General features: G+C 38.6%; 1 protein-coding gene across 1 annotated transcript; it reads right to left on the bottom strand.

Annotated features, from left to right (window-relative positions):
- Positions 1-7,217: 7,217 nt before the first annotated feature.
- MAP1A (microtubule associated protein 1A) lies at positions 7,218-19,405 on the bottom strand. The gene is made up of 5 exons (XM_053465255.1): positions 19,323-19,405; positions 17,824-17,964; positions 8,459-17,096; positions 7,740-7,966; positions 7,218-7,646 (listed from the first exon to the last, which is right to left on the bottom strand). Exons 3-5 carry the CDS (start codon positions 16,944-16,946, stop codon positions 7,491-7,493), a joined length of 8,871 nt encoding a protein of 2,956 aa, XP_053321230.1. The 5' UTR covers positions 16,947-17,096; positions 17,824-17,964; positions 19,323-19,405; the 3' UTR covers positions 7,218-7,490.
- Positions 19,406-21,583: the final 2,178 nt, after the last annotated feature.

The following is a 21,583-nucleotide window of genomic DNA, read 5'->3' as shown; positions in this document are numbered from 1 at the left end:
CATCAATTGCAAAGACACAGATCGTCGGGATATGATGTTGTGCAGTAAGGTTGATGGCCATAGAGCGAGGAGCTGGGGTAAATGGTAAATACATCTATGCCTCGTCCTCATTATGCTTGGAATTGTCATCTTGCTGAACAACGATCTCCTTCAGGAGAACTTCAGGAACCAAGATAGTGACAACTCTGCCTCCCAACTGAAACACATAGCAGTGAGATGCAACACACGAGCTCTATTCACTCATCAAAAAGTGCAAGCAAGCTTTTAAAACACAATGTCTTTGCTCTAAAATAACATTTTACAGAGAATGCACTGAGTATGTGGCTATCCAGCACTTCTGCCACCAACATGTGCCTTGCGTAAATATGTTATTTAGAGAGATACTTTTGGCTACTTCTGCCCTAGAAATCCTTGACAACATGAATAAAAAAAGAATTAATATGCAGATAGCAACGCTGGGACTCGTTAGGGGAAAATGCAGCTTCAGGCTCCTCTCATCTTATTGGAAAAATATAATATACATGTAAGCCCTAGCGGGTCTGGCTCTGTACATCTCTTCTCCAGGATTAGTGGGGATGGTCAGTGATCGACATGGTGTACAGCATGGAATTCCTGTAGTGATTAGCCTTCTTGTGTACGGAATGGATTTAATTTGTAATTCCGAAGCTGGCAGAACTGACTGCACCGCCATTGAACCACATGTATGTGCAAACATTACAGCATGAGTCTATTCAATATTTGGAGCGTAATGAAGGTGGTGTTTCTTGTAATTAGTGAACAGGGTAAGCAAGTGCACAAGGCAGCTGGGATGATGAAGCATTTCATGAGCTTTCCCATCCCCCTTACGAGCCTTATGTCAGCTGCTATGGGTAGAAAAATAAGGAAATAAAGCCTGTTTGCCAAGAGGGGGGGGAAGGTTCATTAGAATGTCGATCATGGCGCCAGCTCTGAGCGGCCCTTGTTTGTTAGGGTGCTGTTTTGTTTTTTGCTGTGTGGATGCCGTGCCACACAGTCAGCTATTTGTGAAAGAGCCCAAACAATAAGCCAGTGAGAACAGTGCTATCTTTCAAGAGCGGCATTATATGTAGCGAAATAAGAGAATGTAGGAAAAGAACAGATCACCAAATGGAATCTGTCCTTTTCTGTGGACCTTGTGACACATACTGTGAATGCAATTTAGTCGCAGGGCACTAGATACAAACACATAATGAATTAACCTTTTGGGTGCTAAAGGGTTAAATCCTTCAGTATTGCTGAGCCTTCTAACATTCAGAAGGTTGACAACATGGTATCAATAGAATATAACATTCATAAAAGATTTTTCTCTTGTGGATGTAACAGAAGCCGAGATGCAGCTGGCTTTCTGTGACACTCTAGTCAGAGCCGTGCCAATGCGTCCCTGGGTGTACCAGGGCAATATTATTCCTTTACCACCAGTCACTCATGAGTAAATACCCCTTAAAGTCTCATTGTAATTAAGGACACTGAACACTATGGGGAATTCACAGATGGAGGCAGAGATTGATTAAGAGGCCGAGATTTTCGGCAAGGAGCCAGCTTATGGCACCTGCTCCGCCATGAGATAGAAAACATCGAGCCCTGAGAAGCGACATAATTGCTGTAGGCACTATTGGACGCGGGTTCTGAATCCCACCAACTGTGATGGATTCCTATCAGTGGCTGGAGCAGGATCCCATTTTTATGCATGTTATTTCTCTTTAAATGGATTAATTTACGATGAATTGTGCACCAAGAGCTGTAGGAGGATGGTGAGAACAGGGCTCTAGGTACTCGGAGGGGGGGGGGGATTACTACCATAGTATCCTTTGGCGTTGGGTGGCAGACAAGAGTGTTGCTCAATAATTATAATGGCATTATAAAATCTTACTGGCTAGTTTTCTTTTCCTCTAGGCCACACAAGCACCCATAGTAAGTGAATGAAAAAGCGTTTTGGTTCATCCAGGTAAACTTAAAAACCTGTTTGTTTTTATTTACAAGAGGGTATGCTTATTGCATCTTTTTAATACAAATAAGTTGTAACTACTTTAATGTGTGATTCTTAGTATCTTTCTACCGGGGTAAAATCAGAAAGACACTTTACGAAGTACTTTATTGTGGATCAAATAAAACATCCACATGGGTTTATATAGAAACATGGCCTATTCTGACTTGTTCCCACTCCAGACAGGACATTTGAGGAATCTAATAATTCAGGACCATGACACAGTAGAGGGATTCAGAGTGGAATTTCAGTATTGTCTAGGTCATGCCCTCAGCCGTTAGAAGGCTTGGAGAATGATACAGCCATTGTTTTTAGCACACTCCAGCACTTCATAAGATTAGAGAGGAGTAACAATTTAAGACGCACACAGTGTTTTAGTCATGTTTAGATACTGACGTTAGTACATACAATTCATCGAATTCCTTACAGACTGCATCACTCCACATGAGAAAATGTGCTTTATGCACCTTCTATAAATATATAAACCAGATAGGGGTGATTAGATATTCATCAAAGCTTTTGCAAATTGATTGTAGCAAATAACAATTTGTAGAATAATTTTAGGGTTGGCATTGAGTTACTGACCATAGTTAGAACCCAGGAAAATTATGTAAGGTGTTAATTTTATATATTAAATCAATCATTGATAGAATTATCTTTTTTTGAAGTTCTATAAATGGGAAGCAGTGACCGCCATCAAGGAGGAACAGACAGTTAAATATATGGAGCTTTTTGAAAAAATATCAGAATGATACCACTGATTATCATTACTTATTGATTTATTCCGCTGTGCTGTATAATAGGTAAAAATAGCGCATCAACAATTTGGAATTACAGAAGCAAAAGGTAAGGAAGGCCACTTTGATCTAGATTGTAGAGCTTACAATCTAGGAGCAGATGGATCTCTGATGATCCCTGTCTGACAGCAGGCGCCATCCTTTCTTTTAGCAGTAGCCCTAGAAGGCAGGGTAGAAGGAAGAAGAGTTCAGGAAGGCAAATAATTAGTTGTGTATAGATTATTATATGTGACGTCGAAACGTGATCTGAGGTTTTAGTAAATACATTTACATGAGCTGTAATCTATGTAGGCATGGGTGGTGCTACCAAATAAGCATATAGTTAATTGACTTTCCATTTATGTTGGTTTTATACCATTTACAGATTTTGAATTACAGAATATCGCACACAGAAAAGTAATGAAACTGACAAGATGATGTTTTAGGGGACAAGTTTATTAGTAATGCTGCAGAACAGAAAGAAAAGAATGGGGGGTTCTGTTTGTACAACATCCAACGTAAAAAGAAGCTATCAGAATACAATCTGCAATTTTCCATACAATAAAGACATGGTCACTTTTTATATATTTTGTAAAATATTTTGTTGTTTTTTTTTTAGTTTTTATCTATTACATACAGGAGTATAACTTGTTGTAGTCCACATGCAGAAACAAGCAACAGCGGATTTTAAACGTTTCTATATTTATATGTCACCTATATGTTATGTTTAATGCAAGTAATGGTTTTACAGATAACCTGTACTTGTGAAACGCGTTGGGAAATAAAGCCCGCTAAGGTTACAGGTTCTGACCTATGTTTCTAATTGTCACTGTTTCCTGTTCTTTATACTGTTTGGCATAGGAAGGAACTTGATAAATAGGGGCGGTTTTAGTGCAAAGGCAGCAAAATAACTTTCCAGTCTTTGCTTAACTAAAACTCCCATCATCCTAGTGGCAAGTGTAGTCCGGCAAGAGCTGGAGTGCTACCTTTTGTCTATTTGTGTGTTTAGAGCTAAAGACACTAGTGGAACGAATCTGAAGGAAGCAATGAGCCATCGTATTTGGTAAATTGTCATAGTTTGATAATCTCTCAGTAGTCAAAAAGATTCTTTACTAAACTCAATGTCCATAATCCATCCACACGAAGGATCAATGTTCTATATAATAAGGCTTACATTCTTTTTAAAACGTCATTGCTTTGATAAAGTTTTCCATTCAGTATTGTCATTAACAAGGCAGCTCATTGGGTTTCCCTAGTCTTCGTCTTACTATTCAAGTTTAAGAGTACTAGAAACATTCATAGCTGATTTTTAGTTTAGTGCATTTGCTTTTGTGCCTAGACCCTCTTCCGGGTGTGCAGGAAACGAGTGGGCACTAAGATTTACCATCGATGGCGCATGCTAGGCATCCAGGCACCTGGGCAACCAGCTTCAAACCACAAGCACTGCAGCAGGGGTTTGTAGGTTTTACATTAAAACTAGACACAATGAGGTCCATTGGGACACAACAAGCATGTGCTCGGGAAAAGTGCACATTATTCTTCCTTTTAAAATTCTTTACATTAAAAGAAACACACAATTCATCCCAGAACAACAACACATTCCAGTACCGATTAAGGGTGCCATTGCCTTTAACGATTTTGCTCAAACATGTGAAGCTCCGCACTGTGCACTTGTAGGAGGAAAGTGGGAGAGGACTGGAAAAAAAAATATTCTCAACACATATTAGACATTTACAATCAGACACATTCCATTATTAAGCAAAACAATCTAAAAACACACAGGAGGTTTCTTTTTTGGTTGGGGGGCAGTTTATTTATATTGGGGCTATGAGATCATAGCTATCAAGTATTTTAGTTTTGGATGTTTTAACTAATTTTGGTCCGTTCACATGTAGTGTGCCGATAATTTTCCTTGTATAGATTGTCAGCTCCACTGACAAACGAAAAGACCCATCCTCGTAGGGTATGAGTTAATTACACTTTAGTATTAGCGGAACAGTCACTGTGTCAAAATATACAATCAATAATGTGCATCATAGAAAACTTGGTTTACTGAAACGGCTCCTTCAGCTGGGATTTTTTTCTATGCTGGACATGTGGAATAACCCAACTGTTGGACCACAACACCCATCATCCACATACTGTGAAGAATAAGAGTTGTGTCCGTGTAACAGAACGGCAAATACTGATATCCTTTACAGAGGTTTATGCTAAGATCTGATTTTGTTCGTGCAAACATTGCAAGGGTGCGACACTGATTTCCAGACTTTATACAATAGTGCAAGAACCAGTAAATATTTGTCCAACATTTTTTGATTTCATTTTGATATTTTTTTTTGTTCTAGTAAAAGGTCACAGATCTTCACAATAATTGGAAGTTATCTCACCCTTAAAGGCAATTTATTTACAAAATCTTTTACATTATTTTGCTGGTCCTGGTGATCACTGGATTCAACCAACCTGTACTCCTAGGGGCCAATATGACATTTAGTATCTGGTACTACCGTTTAATACTTAGAGTTACAAAATAAAGACAAACACTGCTTAACTTTATACACAAATTAAAACAGCAAAAAGATAGCTTAGCCTTGTAACGATAAAAAATACATATATATAAATTAGACGGTAAAATATGCCATTCATATATAAATGTTCAGTAATCAGTGTGATTTAATTTTTTTTTTTTGTAAGGCAATTTACTCCTACAGCAGCTAGAAAAAAAATCTGATACAAATTAAAATATACAAAAATGGTTAAATTTGTGTGTAGCAGCTTCAGTGGTCTGGTAAACAAAAAGATTTTTTTTTTCTTATAAAAATGGAGCTGAGTAGCTATAACTGTTAGCAAATGTAATGTACATAATTAGGTATTATATCGTTCAGAAAGCAACCAATAGTCAAAGAACTATGAGAAAAAAGCCTCTGTAAAACACAAATCAGTACATAAGAATTCTAATCTCTGTTTTCCTACACTAGCAGCTGCCCCTGGACACTTTTCATAAGTCCGTTGGTCCTTTCCTTCATGAAAGCCACTTGCTAGTAAGGGAACATATTTAAAACTCTCGTCAGAACCGGATGAGATGCTTAACCTGCATTGCCGTATAAATCACAGGGTAGATTAGTATTTTGGTTTACCACTTCTAATATTGTCTAATATCTGTTCATAGCCCTTTCCATATTTCCTTTAAAGATGCTGTTCCAGCTGCTCTGTAGAACATAACACATGTATAACAAATGAAAATACAAGCAACAGAAACCTTGAGAAGGTGGGGTTAACAATATCAGCCGAAAGGCCGGATATTAATAGTAGTCCACAGCAAACATGCTAAATACACAATATGCACTACGGGCCTGCGTACATTCATCAAAAGGAACCATAAAGAAGGGGCACAAAATCACGATGTATCAGCTCTAGTGCCTACCTTGCAAGCTGCACCCTGAGTGCCCCCAATTAGTTTTCGCTGGAAGTTAATTGTTCAATAATGTTAAATGCACCCACTCATGACTTATTCAATTTAATAAGTAGGCATGTGATACAAGACGGCCACACAAATAAGCGTAAAGGCTTAATTGCCATAGCAGCAGAAAGTAACTTTATTTTTGCTTTTTTTTATATTTAAAAATAAGTTAAACACAATTACAGATCTGCTCAGCATCTCTTTATTAAACAAGCTAGAGACCCATTTAAAGTTTTAATGCAGGTGGAACAGCACATTTAAAAGAAACTACCATCATGATTCCACAATGATTCTTGCCTGACACAATTTCAATATTCCATTAATTTTTCTGCTTAATGATGGAGCCATTTTTACTTATAAGATCACCTCCAGCATCAAAAACGTGGTACTAGCATTTAAGCAGCCTCTACTAGAGAAGATTTCTAAAGCTTAGCCTAGGTTTAAGAACTCACTGTGTAAACCTTGCTACTCTGCTTCATTGCTCTGACCGAGCACCTTCTGCAGGATCTGAAACACGTAGCAGCAAAGCTGCCAACACAATCCAACACATATGACACATTCATATTGAGATCCTGCAACAGTATTTGAATTAACTCCACATCAAAGCTCCACAGAAGTAGAATTTCCCCAGTGGGCACATCCCTTCTCTGTTCCTCCATCTCAAAAGCTAGAAGACCTTGGTTTGTTCTACAAGGTAAGTGTGTGCGTGCCATACTTAATATTCTGTACTTAAATTAGCAGGTTAAAAAGCTAAGCTACATATTTACAGCTTCCACAACCTATTTGGCTACCTATTCTAAACAACATTCAGTATGTATCTGACTATTGACCCTGTCCAGTTTTTACCATGACCTCTTGAATACACCCACCACAGTCTGCATAAGCGTACGAAAATTGCTTTATGTCCCTCTAAGAGTCTAAACAGATATTTATCCTGCACTTCACTGCAGTCAAACTTCATTAATTTCACATCCATATGCAAAACTGAGTTCTCAATTGTCAAGAGTAATTCTACATGTAATAATATTTTGTGCAGAATTGTCTTTGAAACGCAGCGGTTAAATGTCTGGACAACGGAATCATGAGACCTTTAACATTGTAAAATTATGGTACAAATGTCCAACCAGCCAATGTTGCTGGAAGACAAATAATTCCAGATGCTATGGTAATGAACGATGACTTGAAGAGATCTGAGTTTTGACTAGACATGTATCTAAACACTACATGCTGATGGACACACTGCTGATGTGGACGTTTAGAACTCAATCTTGCATGCTGGGAAGGATTCATCTTGCATCACTACGGTACTACTACTAGCAAGGACCATTATATTTAATTCTTGTTGTTTCTCATGGGTTTGTTGGTACCATTCACGGGTCACCTCAGTGTCATGAGTTGGGATCAATGTGACCTAGAAAAGACATATATTAAAAAAAATGTGATATCAAAGGTATAACTATATTTTGAAAACAAGTTAAATATATTACTATAAAGTTGCACTTACCTGGTGATTCTCCCCCCACTGTGACTTCCCTTCCAAAAGTGCATCCAGCACAGCCCGGTTTGGCTCTCCGTTGGCCGCATCATTGCCACTTACAACATAGTATGCTGCACGAACTCTTTTAAAGAACTCCATATCTGCATTTTTTTCATTACAGTGATTGGGAATATATGCTAAATCCACATATACAGGGAGTCCCGGAGGTATTGTAGAACTTGATTTTGAGCTGGCTGAAACTGAAGAAAATATAGTTTCATGATTAGCGCACAGAATAGAAAACTTGTTTTGTTTTTGTTTATTTTGAAAAATAATTATAATTTTAATGATAGTTTTCTGAAAACTGTATTTTAGGATGCATGCTATACAACAACCACTAGCTGGAAACACTTTATGTATTGTTCCTGCCATGGCATTACACACGTCAAAGCTGACTTGATGCACATTTTCTATCACTGGACATTTTAACTTGGTGATTTCTAAAGTCTGCTTCTTAACATTTAGGAAGCTGCATAGTTGGAAAAAAGGAACAAAATAAATATATATAATCAATACCTATTAAATAGCTCAGTAATGTTGATACATTTGTACTAGAGGTGCTACACTCTGCTCTTTACAAACTAGAGACACAGCAAGCCAAAAACATATTTTAAAATCTTAATATTGTGTCATTATCTACTATGGAATAAAGTTTATTACTTTTAAGACTAATATGTCACCTTTACCTGAAGTTGATTTGATGCCACTGCCCAACTTGTTAGTATTACCGAAGCTGGTTCTTGAAACCTCATCTTTGTCATCTCCCCTAGATGGATGTGTCTGTAATGGACTTCTTGGCTTCTGCTGCTTCTCTGTTGCTTCTTTTTCTTTCCTCAACGTTTGACTTTTTGGTAGTTTTTCGGTGTCCCTGGATGTTTGTTTTGACAGTGTTGGGGAACGTTTTCCTTTAGATTCTAGCTTCCTAGCAGGTGATAATGATTTAGGTTTTGTTAAAGGTTTCCTGACTCCTTTGGTTTTCTCTTTAATGTCCTTTTTGATGACTTTGTCTCCCTTACTTAAGTTTAACTCATTGGCTAACACTTCAGGATCTACCATGCAGACATCAGGATGAGGCGGATGAGGGTAAGGATCCATCATAGGAGTTGGGTTTGGGTCATGGCTTTGCCTTGTGCTGCTATGATGTAAGTTTCCCATTGCTTTGTCCACAGGGAGAAAGTCGGCATCTTCATCTGAGTCCATTGCTGCATCAGCTGTTATGGAGGGGCATTCTTCAGTTTCTGGTGGAACATCAGAATCTGAATTCGATGTTCCAGATTCGCTGACAGAAGTTGGAGGGGTTTCATCAACAGTAGCACTTTGAACCTGAGATGTAGTTATGCGATGTGTTCTTCCTTTAACTGAAGGATGGCCTTCATCTTGCGAGGCATCACTGTCATCTGAAAAGTCAAGAGGACTGGGGTTGATGAAAGATGGAGAAAGATCCCCCTTTCTGTGTGTGTATTCAGATGAAGATACATTGTGCTCATACCGACTTGATGTTCCCAAGCATGGCTCAATCTCATGAGAGGCATCACCATGATCATCACTTCCTCCGTGTCTTTGTGAATCTGGAAAATAAGGCTGGAATGTGTGTTCTGGGGATGTTAGAGAAGAAGGTCGGTTTGGCTTTTCAGTTTCTTCTTCGGAGTATGCAGAGGATTCTGAATCTGGAGATGCCTTTTCATCTCTTAAGTCACCGGCAGAGAAGAATTCCTTTTCAAAGTACTGAGTCTCTTTAAATAGTTCTGGGCTAGTGTTAACTTCTGTAGGACCATTTTCTGTGGATTCATCATCTTGTTGATGAAGTGGAAAAGAGGTTAGAACATTAGAAAACGACTGCATTGCCACTGTACCATCTGCCATGTTTAGTTCCTCATGGGTACTACTGGATTTTTCATAATTTGATGTGCAAGTTGTGGTTTTACAATCTACTCTACACGGTAATGTACAATCATCCATATCATATGACCCAGTGGAACCTTGATCTTCAGCAGTGTCTTTTTCAGCTGGTAAAGAAGGCATTGTGGACTGAGCAGGAACAAGAGGAGACACATCCCACAAATTCCTGGCACTCTGCTCTGTATCCGTTGTGTGACTTGTAATCATATGAGAGTAAAAGCTGTCTGTAGTGTCTTTTTTTACAGGGGTGCTAGCCTCAGAAGAAGATTCTGAGAAACTATGAGAATCATCCTTAAGGTATTCTTTCTTTGAATATTGCTGACCTGGAATTTTAGAAAACAAAGGGTCTTCCTCTGATGGACTTATTGGTGAGAATCTGGTCAGGGAAGTATCCAAGTCACATACCCTTTCAGAAACTTCTAGGTATTCATCCTGCTGGTCTTTTTTTGAATGGGACATACCCATAAAGTCTGACTGTAATGTTTTGACATCTGTAATTGACATTGGTTCAAAATGTTCTTGGTATGGTGAAGCTTCCTTTTCTGTAACACTAGATGAATATTCAAAATCTGGAGTGGATTCCTTAACATCCAGTTCATCAGATATTTTTTGTTTGTCTGTATCGCTGTGAAGGCAACTTTCTAGGAAGGTATCTGTGTTGTGAGAGTCTGTAACAGCTTGTGATTCTTGGTAATTTGTTTGGAGCCATGATTTGTCTGCTTCCTTTGTAGAACCTGTTTTGGATGTGAGAGGGTAGTATGAATATTCTGAACCACTCTCTTCTCTTTTTTGCTCATCTTCTAGGAAGCTATACCCTGCACTAAATGTGGCATGTTCTACAAATCGAGCTACATTCTCTTTAGGGTGCTGAACATCAAAATCATCAGGATGTAGATTTTTTTGTTCAGAAAATAAACTATATGTTGAAAAGTCGTTTCTCTCCTTTTGTAAAAAGCTGTCACAAGGTTGCTCTTCATATGTCTTTCCTATATCTGGACCTGGGCTCTTTATTTCCTTTTCAGATTGTTCTTTGGCACCCTTTTCTAACTCTGAGTCACTTGCACTTTCTTCTACTACCTCTGTTTTCTCATAATATGACTCTTTCATTTGAAGTGGCTTTGATTCCATTAGGTTAAGTTCCTGACTGGTGAAAGTGATGTCATCATTACGTGATGGGTTCATATAGGGCACTAGAGTATCTTGTTTATTATGATCTATCTTTTCTTGCACTTCTGTCCTGTCTGACAGTGAAGTAAAATGATCATCTACATCTTCTGATTTTTCACATTTATGGGTTGCTTCTATCTGCAACTCCTCCTTTTCTGTTACACTTGAAATATCTAGGTTGTCATCCCTTTCTACAGCAGGAGATTTTTTTTCCTCCATTTCTGTATATTCAAATCTGGTATAATCGCCTTTGTCTTTGGGAGATATAGGGGAAGATAGTTCTTTTTCGGCTGAGGTATATAAATGTGATTCTTCCTCCTTAGAAGATATCTGCTGTTGAAGTTCCTTTTTGGATAACTTTTCTGTTTCTAATGATAAAACATCAGTCTTCTCTTTATCCAAATAACTAGCACTGGATGGTTCCACCTCCTCCAAAATGCCACTGTCATGCAGCACTCCAGAGACCACTATCTTTTCGTAAATATCAGCATATTGGAAAGATTTATCACCAGGATAAGGTGTTGGTTCTCTTTCTTCAACCCTAGCCTTTCTTGTGGACTCGTAACTTTCCTTCTCATCAGAATATAGTTCAAATGGGCTGTATGATGTAGTTAAACTTGTATTTGCTTGGTAATCTAGTGAACTAGGGGAGGATTTTTTGTCACAATTTGAAGGCAGCTCTTCTGCTATACTCTCATAATGAACTTCAAGATTGAAGTCAATATTCTCTTTGTGCACTGAATTATCGCCTTCGAAAGTTGTTTCAACATACTCTTGCTCTGTGTGATCTGTGACATAAGGATAGGACTGTGTTTCCTGTTTCATATCATCTTTTTTTGCATATTCTGCTCCTACATCTTCAGTGATGGAGTCAGAGCTTAATATTTGTTCCTTGGGTACGAAAGGTTTTTCAGAAGGTAACAAATGTTCACATTTGTCCAAAGTACTGATCACAAGGTCCCCTGACTGAATGTTGAATTTGCTGTCAATGGCATCAACTTCACACGAGTGCTCTGGTGTGTCATGGGAAGATTTTGAATAAGAGTACTCACTTTCTTTATCGTTACCATAATCTCCTGCAAACATTGTTTCTCCGAAACCTTTCACATCAATGGGTGTTACTGAAATTTTGCTTTCTATGAGGCCGTCTTTGTTAAGAGAGCCAAAGTTATCTATATCTGGCTTTTCTAAAGAAATATCAGAGGGTGAAGAGGATGTTGTTACGTATGAGTGTTTTTCAAGTACATCAATTTCTGGTGAAGGATACTCTGCATTTAACTGTGGTGATGTCTTAAATTCAGAGGCCTCAGTTTCATCAGATGTGTTTAATGACTTTTGCATATATTCTGCCTCTTTATCTTCTTGGAAATGTGCATATTCTGTACTCAGTATATTTGCATCTGCCGGATCAGGGGTTGATTGTTCTGAGACATCAGGCTTCAAAATAGAGTGTGTATCCCAGTCATGACTATCATCGAGAAAAGTGCTTTCTCCCTCCTCTGTGTAATGCAGTTTGCTTTCCTTTAAAGCAGGTTTTCTTTCATTTTCCTGTAAACCCTCTGTGAACCAGACTTTCTTTTCAGAAGTTATCATCTGTATCATAGAAAGATTTTCATCGTCAACAGATTGTTCTTCAATAACTTCATGTTCTTTAAAAGCTTCTTCCATTGATGTTTCTGTTTCCTTCCCATGCCCCAAAACGTTTTCCATAATATTTTCTGATTGCATGTAATATAAAGAGTCATCTGCAAGTGGATATGTCTCCTGGATATGACTTGCTTTTAGGAAGGATATGGAGGGATCATCCACAGACTGCATTGCTAGTGAATCAGTTTCCTTCAAGTCTTCTGCACAATAAACCAACCCTGAGTTGTCTGGGCTTGAGGCAGAATGACCTAACCTTTTTTCTTCCAAGATAGTTTCTTTATAATTATATGAATCTGCATCGTCTTCTGGTGTTTTTTGCAAAAATACTGTTGCTGATATCTCTTCACCATAACTATATTCTGCTGGAACTAGAGGCTGAACTTGATTTTGAGCATGCTTATCAAAAGGCTCCAGATGGCTCTGATCTTCTGCAAGGCTTTCTGCAGTTGACAACAAAGATTCTTCGAAGCCTGGTGATGTTTCCCCAGTTGTACATTTTATATCTTTCATCAAATCAGGATCAGTCAATTGAAGAGATTTGTCATTGTCTAAAAAGTTTTCTTTTGTTGGACTTCCTTGATATACTTCATGTACAACTGGGCTTTGTTCTATCAAAGACATTTGTAAAGATGTGTCATCTTCTTTTCCCTGTTCCGTGAAAGAAAGTGACTTTGCATCACCAAGGAAAATGTCTTGGCTTGAACTTTCTGTTGAGGCATCATCTTTTGTCGTACTCTCTCTTGAATAATCACCATATTTAGTATCCTTTTCTTTAGGGGAAACTGACCGAAACAGATCCATCTGAGTTTCCTCATATTCCATCTTATCTACTGATGTATAATCTTCATGAGAAACATCGCTTGTGGAAATTATTTTTTCAAATTGCATATATGATGCAGAATGTGATGGTAATGTTTCTTCTTTAGTTACAATTATTTCTTTGGAGGATTGTGATTCTACTTCATCCAAATGATCATCTGTAAATTCTTGCCCTTTCATTGATAAGATATTTTCTGTCTCAGTAATATCTTCCTCAATTCTAGAAGGTACTTTGTTTTCCCAGCATGTGTCATATTGAGGCTGTTGTTCACTTTTGTTTTCTTTGTCATGTTTTAGTATGTCCGCTGCTTCAAAAAGCTCTGCTTGGGTAGTTTCAAATCTGTCCTCCACAGGTGACTGGTGGAAAGGTGTGTGACCTGTGCTAGTAGGTCCTGACTGTGTAGGAGAAGCCATTTTGATGGTACTGTCATCAGGACTTAAGCATCTTTCCTCGCCATCACCAAAGCTTGAATCAGCCTGCGACACCTTTCCGTATTCACTTGAAGGAAAGTCAGTAGCCATTTTCATTTCTGTGTTAAATGTGTATGACAAACCCTGGTCTGTTTGTTCAGAAAAGATAAGCGAACCATAATTTACTTTACAAGATACTTCAAAATTTGGACTTTCATCTACCTCTTCGTCAGGAACTTTCCCAGGCGTAAGCACTGACTGGAAATCATCTGCAGGTGGAGATTTAAAACACTTGTCTTCTTCCAAGGAAGAAGTTGGTGAAATTGTGCCCGCTGATGGCAAGTATTCCACACCTTGGGTTGCCTCTGTGTGGGAAGAAGGAATGCTGTTTGCTGTGTCTAGCACTAAAGAGCTCTTTCCTGTCTCTTCAGTTTTTGGTGCTGTGATAGAAGCAATAGATTGATCTTCAGCCACAGATGTAGCAAAAGAAGAAAGCTTATCACATTCAGTTATAGATGTTGCTGAAGAGATGTGCTCCTCTTCAGCCAGAGGAGCTGCAACAATGTTTGTAGGATAAGTTACAATTTCAGGTGTTTGCATTTCATAACCTTTGGCAGAAACCTCAGATGAAATGGCTTTAATTCCATGTATAGCATCAAAGGATCCAGGGTGGTCAGGGACAGAAATGTCATAACTAGCTACATCATACTGCAAATGGGGTATCCTTTCCTCTTGCTCATCATGGATTTCCTCATCAGAGATAGTTTGCTCGGTTTCTGAGTAACCAGGCATTGTTTCATCTTGTATATAAGATATGTGCTCAGCTGTAGTCCCAGATGACATGGGAACCCCTGCTAGGTAGGTGGCATCCTTGAATGCTTCTTTTCCATACTTCTCCACTTCTGTCTCTTTCTGTAGCACCGACATTGTAAAATCGCAAGAAATGTTCTCTTCTTGTTCGTTCTCAGCGCTTGAGTATTCATCAACCTTGTGCTCAGCCTCCAGCTCTTCAGCATATTCTTCCATTTCTTCTACATCTGCTTTCTCCACTACCTCGACATTTTTTTCACTGTCTTTCTCATCTTCTGTTGCTGTTTTACCAAGATAATCCTGATGTTCTTCAAGTATTTCTTCTTTCTGATTCCTGTCTAATATTCCCTTTTCAACTAATTCATTTTCTTTATCTTCATCAGTTTCCAAATCTTGTATGTCCAAAGTTGGCATTGACTCCAGTCTGTTTCTTTCAGGTACCTGTCCCTCTACTCCAGGAGTGCTAGCATTTTCTTCTTCCGTAATGATTTCTTCATCAAATTCTGCCATTTCAGGTGGTTCATCCATAGCTGCTCCTTCATCAACCATTTCTAAAGCATCATCCGTATGATGCATTGGCTTCTCGTCATGTTGTGAATCTCCTTCAACATCTGTGGTGGTAATACCTTCATCTGGGGATTCAAGAGGAGTCTTATCTGATGTTATGTCACCTAAAATTATCTCTTCTTTGAAATGACTTTGTGTAACCAAAATCGCAGAGGGCCTAAGCTCAGAAGTTTCAAGTTCTGAGATATTTGTATCGCCTAGTCCTTTTGTTATTTGTTCCAATTTGTCTTCATACTTAAGCTCCTCAAAATCTTTTGTAAGATCTTCAGGTGAAGACATAACTGATCTTTGCTCTATAATATCACTCATCTGTGGCTCCTTTTCCACATGTGTGTGTTGGACTTGACTAACCTTTTGCTCTGCATTATTTTCCTTTTCAGACTTACTTTTTATTTTATCGGTTTTGATCTTGCTAGGAATTTTAGCTTTGTGCAGTGTTTTTCTCACTTCTGGTGTAAAGGGTCTTAAATCAGGTTTTGGCAGTTTTTTAACTTCTGGCTTTATCTCTTTCTTTTTATCTTCCTTCTTTGTATCTTTCTTTTCCTCTTTCTTTAAATTGTCTTTCTTTATATCTATCTTTTCTTTCTTTATCTCCTTCTTCTCTTTGTCCTTCTTCTCTTCCAGTTTGGAGATTTTGTCCTTTGGATACTTTTTTCCTATTTTCTGATTCAACATTTTCCTCTTTTCTGCTTTTGCAGAATCACTTGTTTCAGTTTTTACTTTTTCAACCTTTAAAGGTCTGTCAATATGTTTATCCACAGCTTCCTTAATTTTTTTCTCAACCTTTGATTCCTTCACAAGGTCAGCTTTGACCTCCTTAGCCAGCTCCTCTGCAATATCATCTTTCTTACTCAGCTTTCCTGTGCTTGGTCGTGAAGAGGACTTTAGACTTTCCTTGCTGTCTGCCCTCTGTTTGATCTTTGTGTGCTTACCAGTGGTTGGACCTACACCACTGGACATATCCTTTTGAGTAGCTACTGGGTACCTCAGGAAATCGAGATGCTTCAACTTCTCTAGACCCTCTAGAATTTTATTTTGTGGTGCATTTCCAGGGAATAATACACGTACTATTTTTTCAGTTGGGCTTGCTGGCAGCCAAACAACAAGAGCTGTGATGGAGGTCAGATAGGGTACAGATATCTCGCCTTCTTTGCCATTTGCTAGTATAATTCCAGTTTTAGCTTTGCTATTTCCTGCCCATTTCTGCATTAAAAACTGCATCTCTTTGCTGTCTTTTACAGGGTTTAAAATGTACATATCCAGTCTACCAACTCCCATTTTGTGAAATAATGTTAAGGGCTCAATTGTGTTACTTACTACCCTGTACAAAGGTTCTGGTTTAATTCCAAGTTTGTTTAAGTACTGTAGTGTCAAGCAAGCCTCTTCAATGCTTTTTTTAACTTTCATACTAGATTCTGGCATTTTCAGTTTGTCGGGAACATTGAAAAACACAACCCCAAGCTCTGGGGAGATTAGGTTTCTCATCCAGTCACTATAGGCAGTGGAACCCTGAGATTGTTCCTCATCTTGCTCAGCTATCTTTCTCTGAAGAAGTCCATTAATTCCAGGCAGATTATCTGCCCCTATATGTGTCAGCAGTATGGAGTCAATTCGGTCTAAGTGCCGGACAAGCTTCCAAAAGCATGATTTTCTTTCAGAGCCGCCATCCACCAGGATATTAAATCCATTAACAGCAAAGAGGGCTGAATCACCTCTGCCACCAGGAAATATGTAACAGCATGGTTTGGACAGCTTCAAGAATCCACCTGAGTTTGGTGGTTCTAACAGGTCAAAAGGAGAAGGGACATCAACAGTTTCAGAGACATAATCTGCAAATTCCGAAACCCCATCCATTTCAGGCAAAACAGGATCAGGATTTAGCTTGAGATCAATGATATCCTGAAAAGTGGAATGCCCAAGGTTACACCACTCTCCTTCTTCCACACAAGACACTGTGAGAGAAGCTTTGATCTCGGGATCAGTGTTACTAAATAGCTGGCACACCTGCGAATACACAAATATAAGAGAAATTATGGAAATTTAATAGAGACTAGAATATTTGCAGCATTTAGTATTTTGCAAAGTACACTATTTATTACTGATGAAGTATGGGCTTAGACCAGGCTTTGACACGAGGATGGAGGACGTTGAGTTGGAGGTGAGCTGGCTAATCCTCACCTTATAAAAGGATGCTTAATATACAGAAAACATTTCTAAATATGCAGTTCTAAATGGAGTGGTCAATGAGGATACGGTCCTTGAGGACCAGAGGTATGATGTTATGATTAGTTATTTTGCAATATAGAGCAGTAAGTCTCATCAGTATTATTTGCCAAGGGCTGTAGAAATAAGAGTTACTTGTCATGAAGCTGACCTGTCCCAAAACTAAATGGAAAAAATACTCATCATAAAAAAAACATCATCAAAAAAACTATTGTACCACATTGTGTTAGTTTGTCAGTTCTAGTTTTGTCAGTCTGTTGAATATATAGACTGTAAGAAGCGCTGCGTAAATTGTTGGCGCTATATAAATAAAAGTAATAATAATAATAATGCACGTTGTTTGATGGGGTGCTAGAATTGCCAATTTTCTGTTTTAAACTTCTAGATCTGAAAATGATTTACAATACTATCTTATGAAGCATAATCATTACTCATGTATTGTTGGTAAGCTTTATGGTTTAAGAATGTATTCCATTATATAACCATACCCTGTTTAAATAATACTAACCTCTGGGTCACTGAACACTTCCTTGAATCTGTGAGATGTAAAGGTCCCAGTTTGTAGGATCAAATCTCCTTCCTGGTCCAAGTACTGTCCACTCAGAATAAGTAGCTTGTGAGCAGATGAATCTGTTATCAAGGAGCGCACCTAGAAAGATAATTCACAATGTTTTATTTACTCAGCATTGACATACAAATAATGATAACTAGTAATAAACATATTCTATAAGTCTACTTTCAGAGCAAAGCCACATATTTTCAGTTTGTTTAAAGGAACACACAGATTCATTACCAAGGACATTTCTATAACTTCTAGAAAAGTTATTTTGCCAAGTGACATATGTCATACTATATTTTGCAGGCCATGCGTTGCTGGAACACCCATTGAGAATACTAGGTATGCTTGGGGCTCCCAGTACTTTACTGGATAATTTGCCCCCTCAGGTCACATCCTCAGGTCACATAGCAGCAGCCATTCAGGCTACTGTTGCTAGGAGACAGTGGTCTCACGTAATATGACCCCCCACGTTGCCTGAGGTGGGGGGCAAAAGCCACGTACCTAGGGACTCAGACAGTCTTAATCTAGCACTGATGAATGAAGGACAAAAAAAAGCATTTTATACATTAATATAACAAGTAGTGTTTGTCCCTTTTAAAGTTAAACATTTGTCCGGCTCTGGATATATCTATGTATATTTCTATAACAAAAAGTTCCATCTATTGCCCCAGGTGGATTCTAAAAAATGTCACTATTCTATAAACCAATGGTGAAAGTATGAAAAGAATAATTCATGTGGCTCATGTGCATTACTAATAACTTCACAGGTCAGGTTACTCGGAACCTTCCCTCTTCAGTGAGGGGCCTAGTCACACAAGGGGCGGGGCTCAGCATCTCTAAGGGTGGGGCTAGCCCTAGATAACTTTGTATAGGTGTACAAGAGGAATAGGGCGTGGAGTGGGCGTGCCGACACCCGGCTCTCCTTACCCAGAGACAGAGCATAGTGACTCAGAGAGCTGGAGAAGAAGAAAGAGATTGAGGGTTCCCAGGTATGCTTATTAGTGAAGTGACGTGTTATTATATTTAAGTTGCATTGTGATGTTGTGTTTATTTTCCATACTTTGTTGTTATCTGTAGAAGGTGATGGTGATACCAAGTTTTAAAAGTGGTCTCAACACCATAGCAATCATTAAATGGTGTTAAGACTACTTTTTGCACTTTAAACCCCAGTCACCATTATAGATAACCCTGTTATTCTCTGCACAAAACTAGATTTGTAGTTTTGACAACCATTTAAAACTATAGCATTTGATCTTAAGCGCTGCCCACTTCCAGTGAAAGTCCACCCATGCCCAGCTAGCCCTGACTGCTACCCCTCGCTTTGCCCCTTCAATTTGGGGTATAGGGGAAATTTTCAGAGCAGCATTCATTGACGGTCCCCACGTCTTTCTCCTTTCTCATGCCTCCCACACATGCTATTTGATTATGGTAGATTTAATAGAACGTACCTCATTAACAATGTTGTCTGCACTGGGATTCACCAGAATTACTGTCTCAAGAACATCACTCCGATGCTGTAGAGTTCTTTGGCCTGGGAAGAAAAAATGCATTTGTAAAAACAAACACAAAAAAATTACCCCAGTGGCAAGCGTGTAGGTTGACTTGTACAATTCGAAATTAACCTTATGTCATCATAATGAAAATGTGTTTAATTCATGGTTTTATTTGCCACTTACTATTTTGTTCAAAAATTAAAAGCTTTGAATATTGTTGACTGGAAGAAAATAAGCATTCAAAGAAAACGAACAAAAGGCAATTTTAGTCATTTTACTTTTGAATCAGATTGCAATTGGCTTCCAGCACAGCATTCTAAATCATTAAATCTAACCCTAAGACATTATATCCACAGCTGTAAATGCTTCTTCCGCTTACAAGAATTAACATCTGTAACATGACTATATTTGCAAAACCATACGTCACTTGCATTGCTATTTACGAGGGTCAATCCCCCCTTTGCCCCTCTTTCCAACTCTGATGTCTCCTCCTCTAGAAGCTCAGAATGTTTGATGGTTAATAGTGCTTCACATCGCTCTACCTCCGTAAACATCATAATAATGAGTATAAAAAGAGCAGGGAATGTGTTTAGTTGTTTCATTTTCAACTGGAGGCACTTGTGCATTCAAGCAGGGATATCAACCAAAACATACTGGTGGCAAAAGCACCAATTGGCAGTCTTAAATATAACAGCAGTGTAGAATGGGAAGGAGTGTGACCCTTCCCAAGGTGTGACGCTGAGGTTGGGGCAAAAACCCTGAGAGTCTCCAGGTATGTATATAGCACCAAAATCCAAAGTGGACCTTGTATTCTCCACTTTCCATGAAAGCGCCACCGAATCTTTGTAATATAGGATCGTTTCTGATCATAAATGCCTTAACAAAATAACCCTGAGTTAATATTTACAAGTTTAGAAAACTACCAACCAAGATAGGGAACATCTACATATAAAACAAACCTGAAACTGTTCCTTTCTCAAACATTAAAGATCACCCCTAGCAAAAATCCCCTTCCCCGAAATTCAAACCGTGTGTGTGTGTGTGTGTGTGTGGTGGGGGTGCCTAGCCCTGACTATCTCCATTACCATCTAGCAATCTGGGTTCCCATTCCCCTTGAAACATCCCAACGCTGGTATTAAGTTGGTGGTCTACTTTAGATCACTTGTATATAGAACCAAGAGGAATGTTAAAGTGATAATTTGATCCTGCGCATGCACCATCTAATGTAATCATCTGGCAAAGAATGTTTTATAAGGAATAGTTCTCATCAATTCATTTGCAAATATGAAAAGCTGAACCCCCACAAGCTTACAGTTCTGCTGCATATATAGTGTACTTATTACTAATATTATAACATAAAAGCTTGGATAGACATAGTAAAGCTTTATGCTAATTAGGGCATGTCAGCTTACGTATATTATCAGGATATTCCTTTATAAAACAAAATGAGAACATAAAATAGGTCACTAGGAGAAGCACGGCCGGGTGTGCAGAATAATGATTAAAAATACATTTGTTCTTTCAGGATTTCAATATGGCAATGGTGCATTTCAAGTAAATCTACATAGATGATCTGCAGACTGAGCAAACAGGTATATAGACCAAGACAAATATGTAAGTTTGGAGAAATAAAAACATAATGGACCACTGAGTATGTTAAGATCATATGTTAGTATAAAAAGTAGATCCAAAACAAAGAAGCAGAGGCTCAGCACTCAAATGATAAGGTGAGTTTATTTCACACAGGCAATGTTTCGACGCACAGGTCTTTCTGAGTGCTGAGCCTCTGCTTCTTTGTTTTGGATTTATTGAGGGACTTGGTGGTACCCTGGCTCGTGCACCATTTCACTGCTGAGTGCTGCATTCCAACCTCTCTTTTTGAGTATAAAAAGTAGAGCATTGTGGTTGACCAACATGGCTGGCCCTAGGATGTCCAGCATTTTCTAGCTTCCTAGGTAAGCTGTGTCTCTGATGACCCCCCTGCATCCCCCTGCTTACTGAAAAGGACCCCAAGGTGGAGACCCTATACAAAATTAGTGCGCTGGGCAGTCGTTGTATCCTAGACAGTTTATGTATATTGTCACATACATTTCCTGTTAGTATGGCTAAAACAATACTTTTCTGTACATCGTTGTTGTCATACCGGTTCTGACATGTGGTTCAAACTCCCACATGTTTTCATCAAGTAACCCCAAGAAGCTGCTCAACAAAATTAG

Source organism: Spea bombifrons, chromosome 4, assembly GCF_027358695.1.
Source record: "Spea bombifrons isolate aSpeBom1 chromosome 4, aSpeBom1.2.pri, whole genome shotgun sequence".
NCBI lineage: Eukaryota > Metazoa > Chordata > Amphibia > Anura > Pelobatidae > Spea > Spea bombifrons.
The sequence above is the reverse complement of the archived record's forward strand: the minus strand, read 5'-3'. Positions and strand labels throughout refer to the sequence as shown.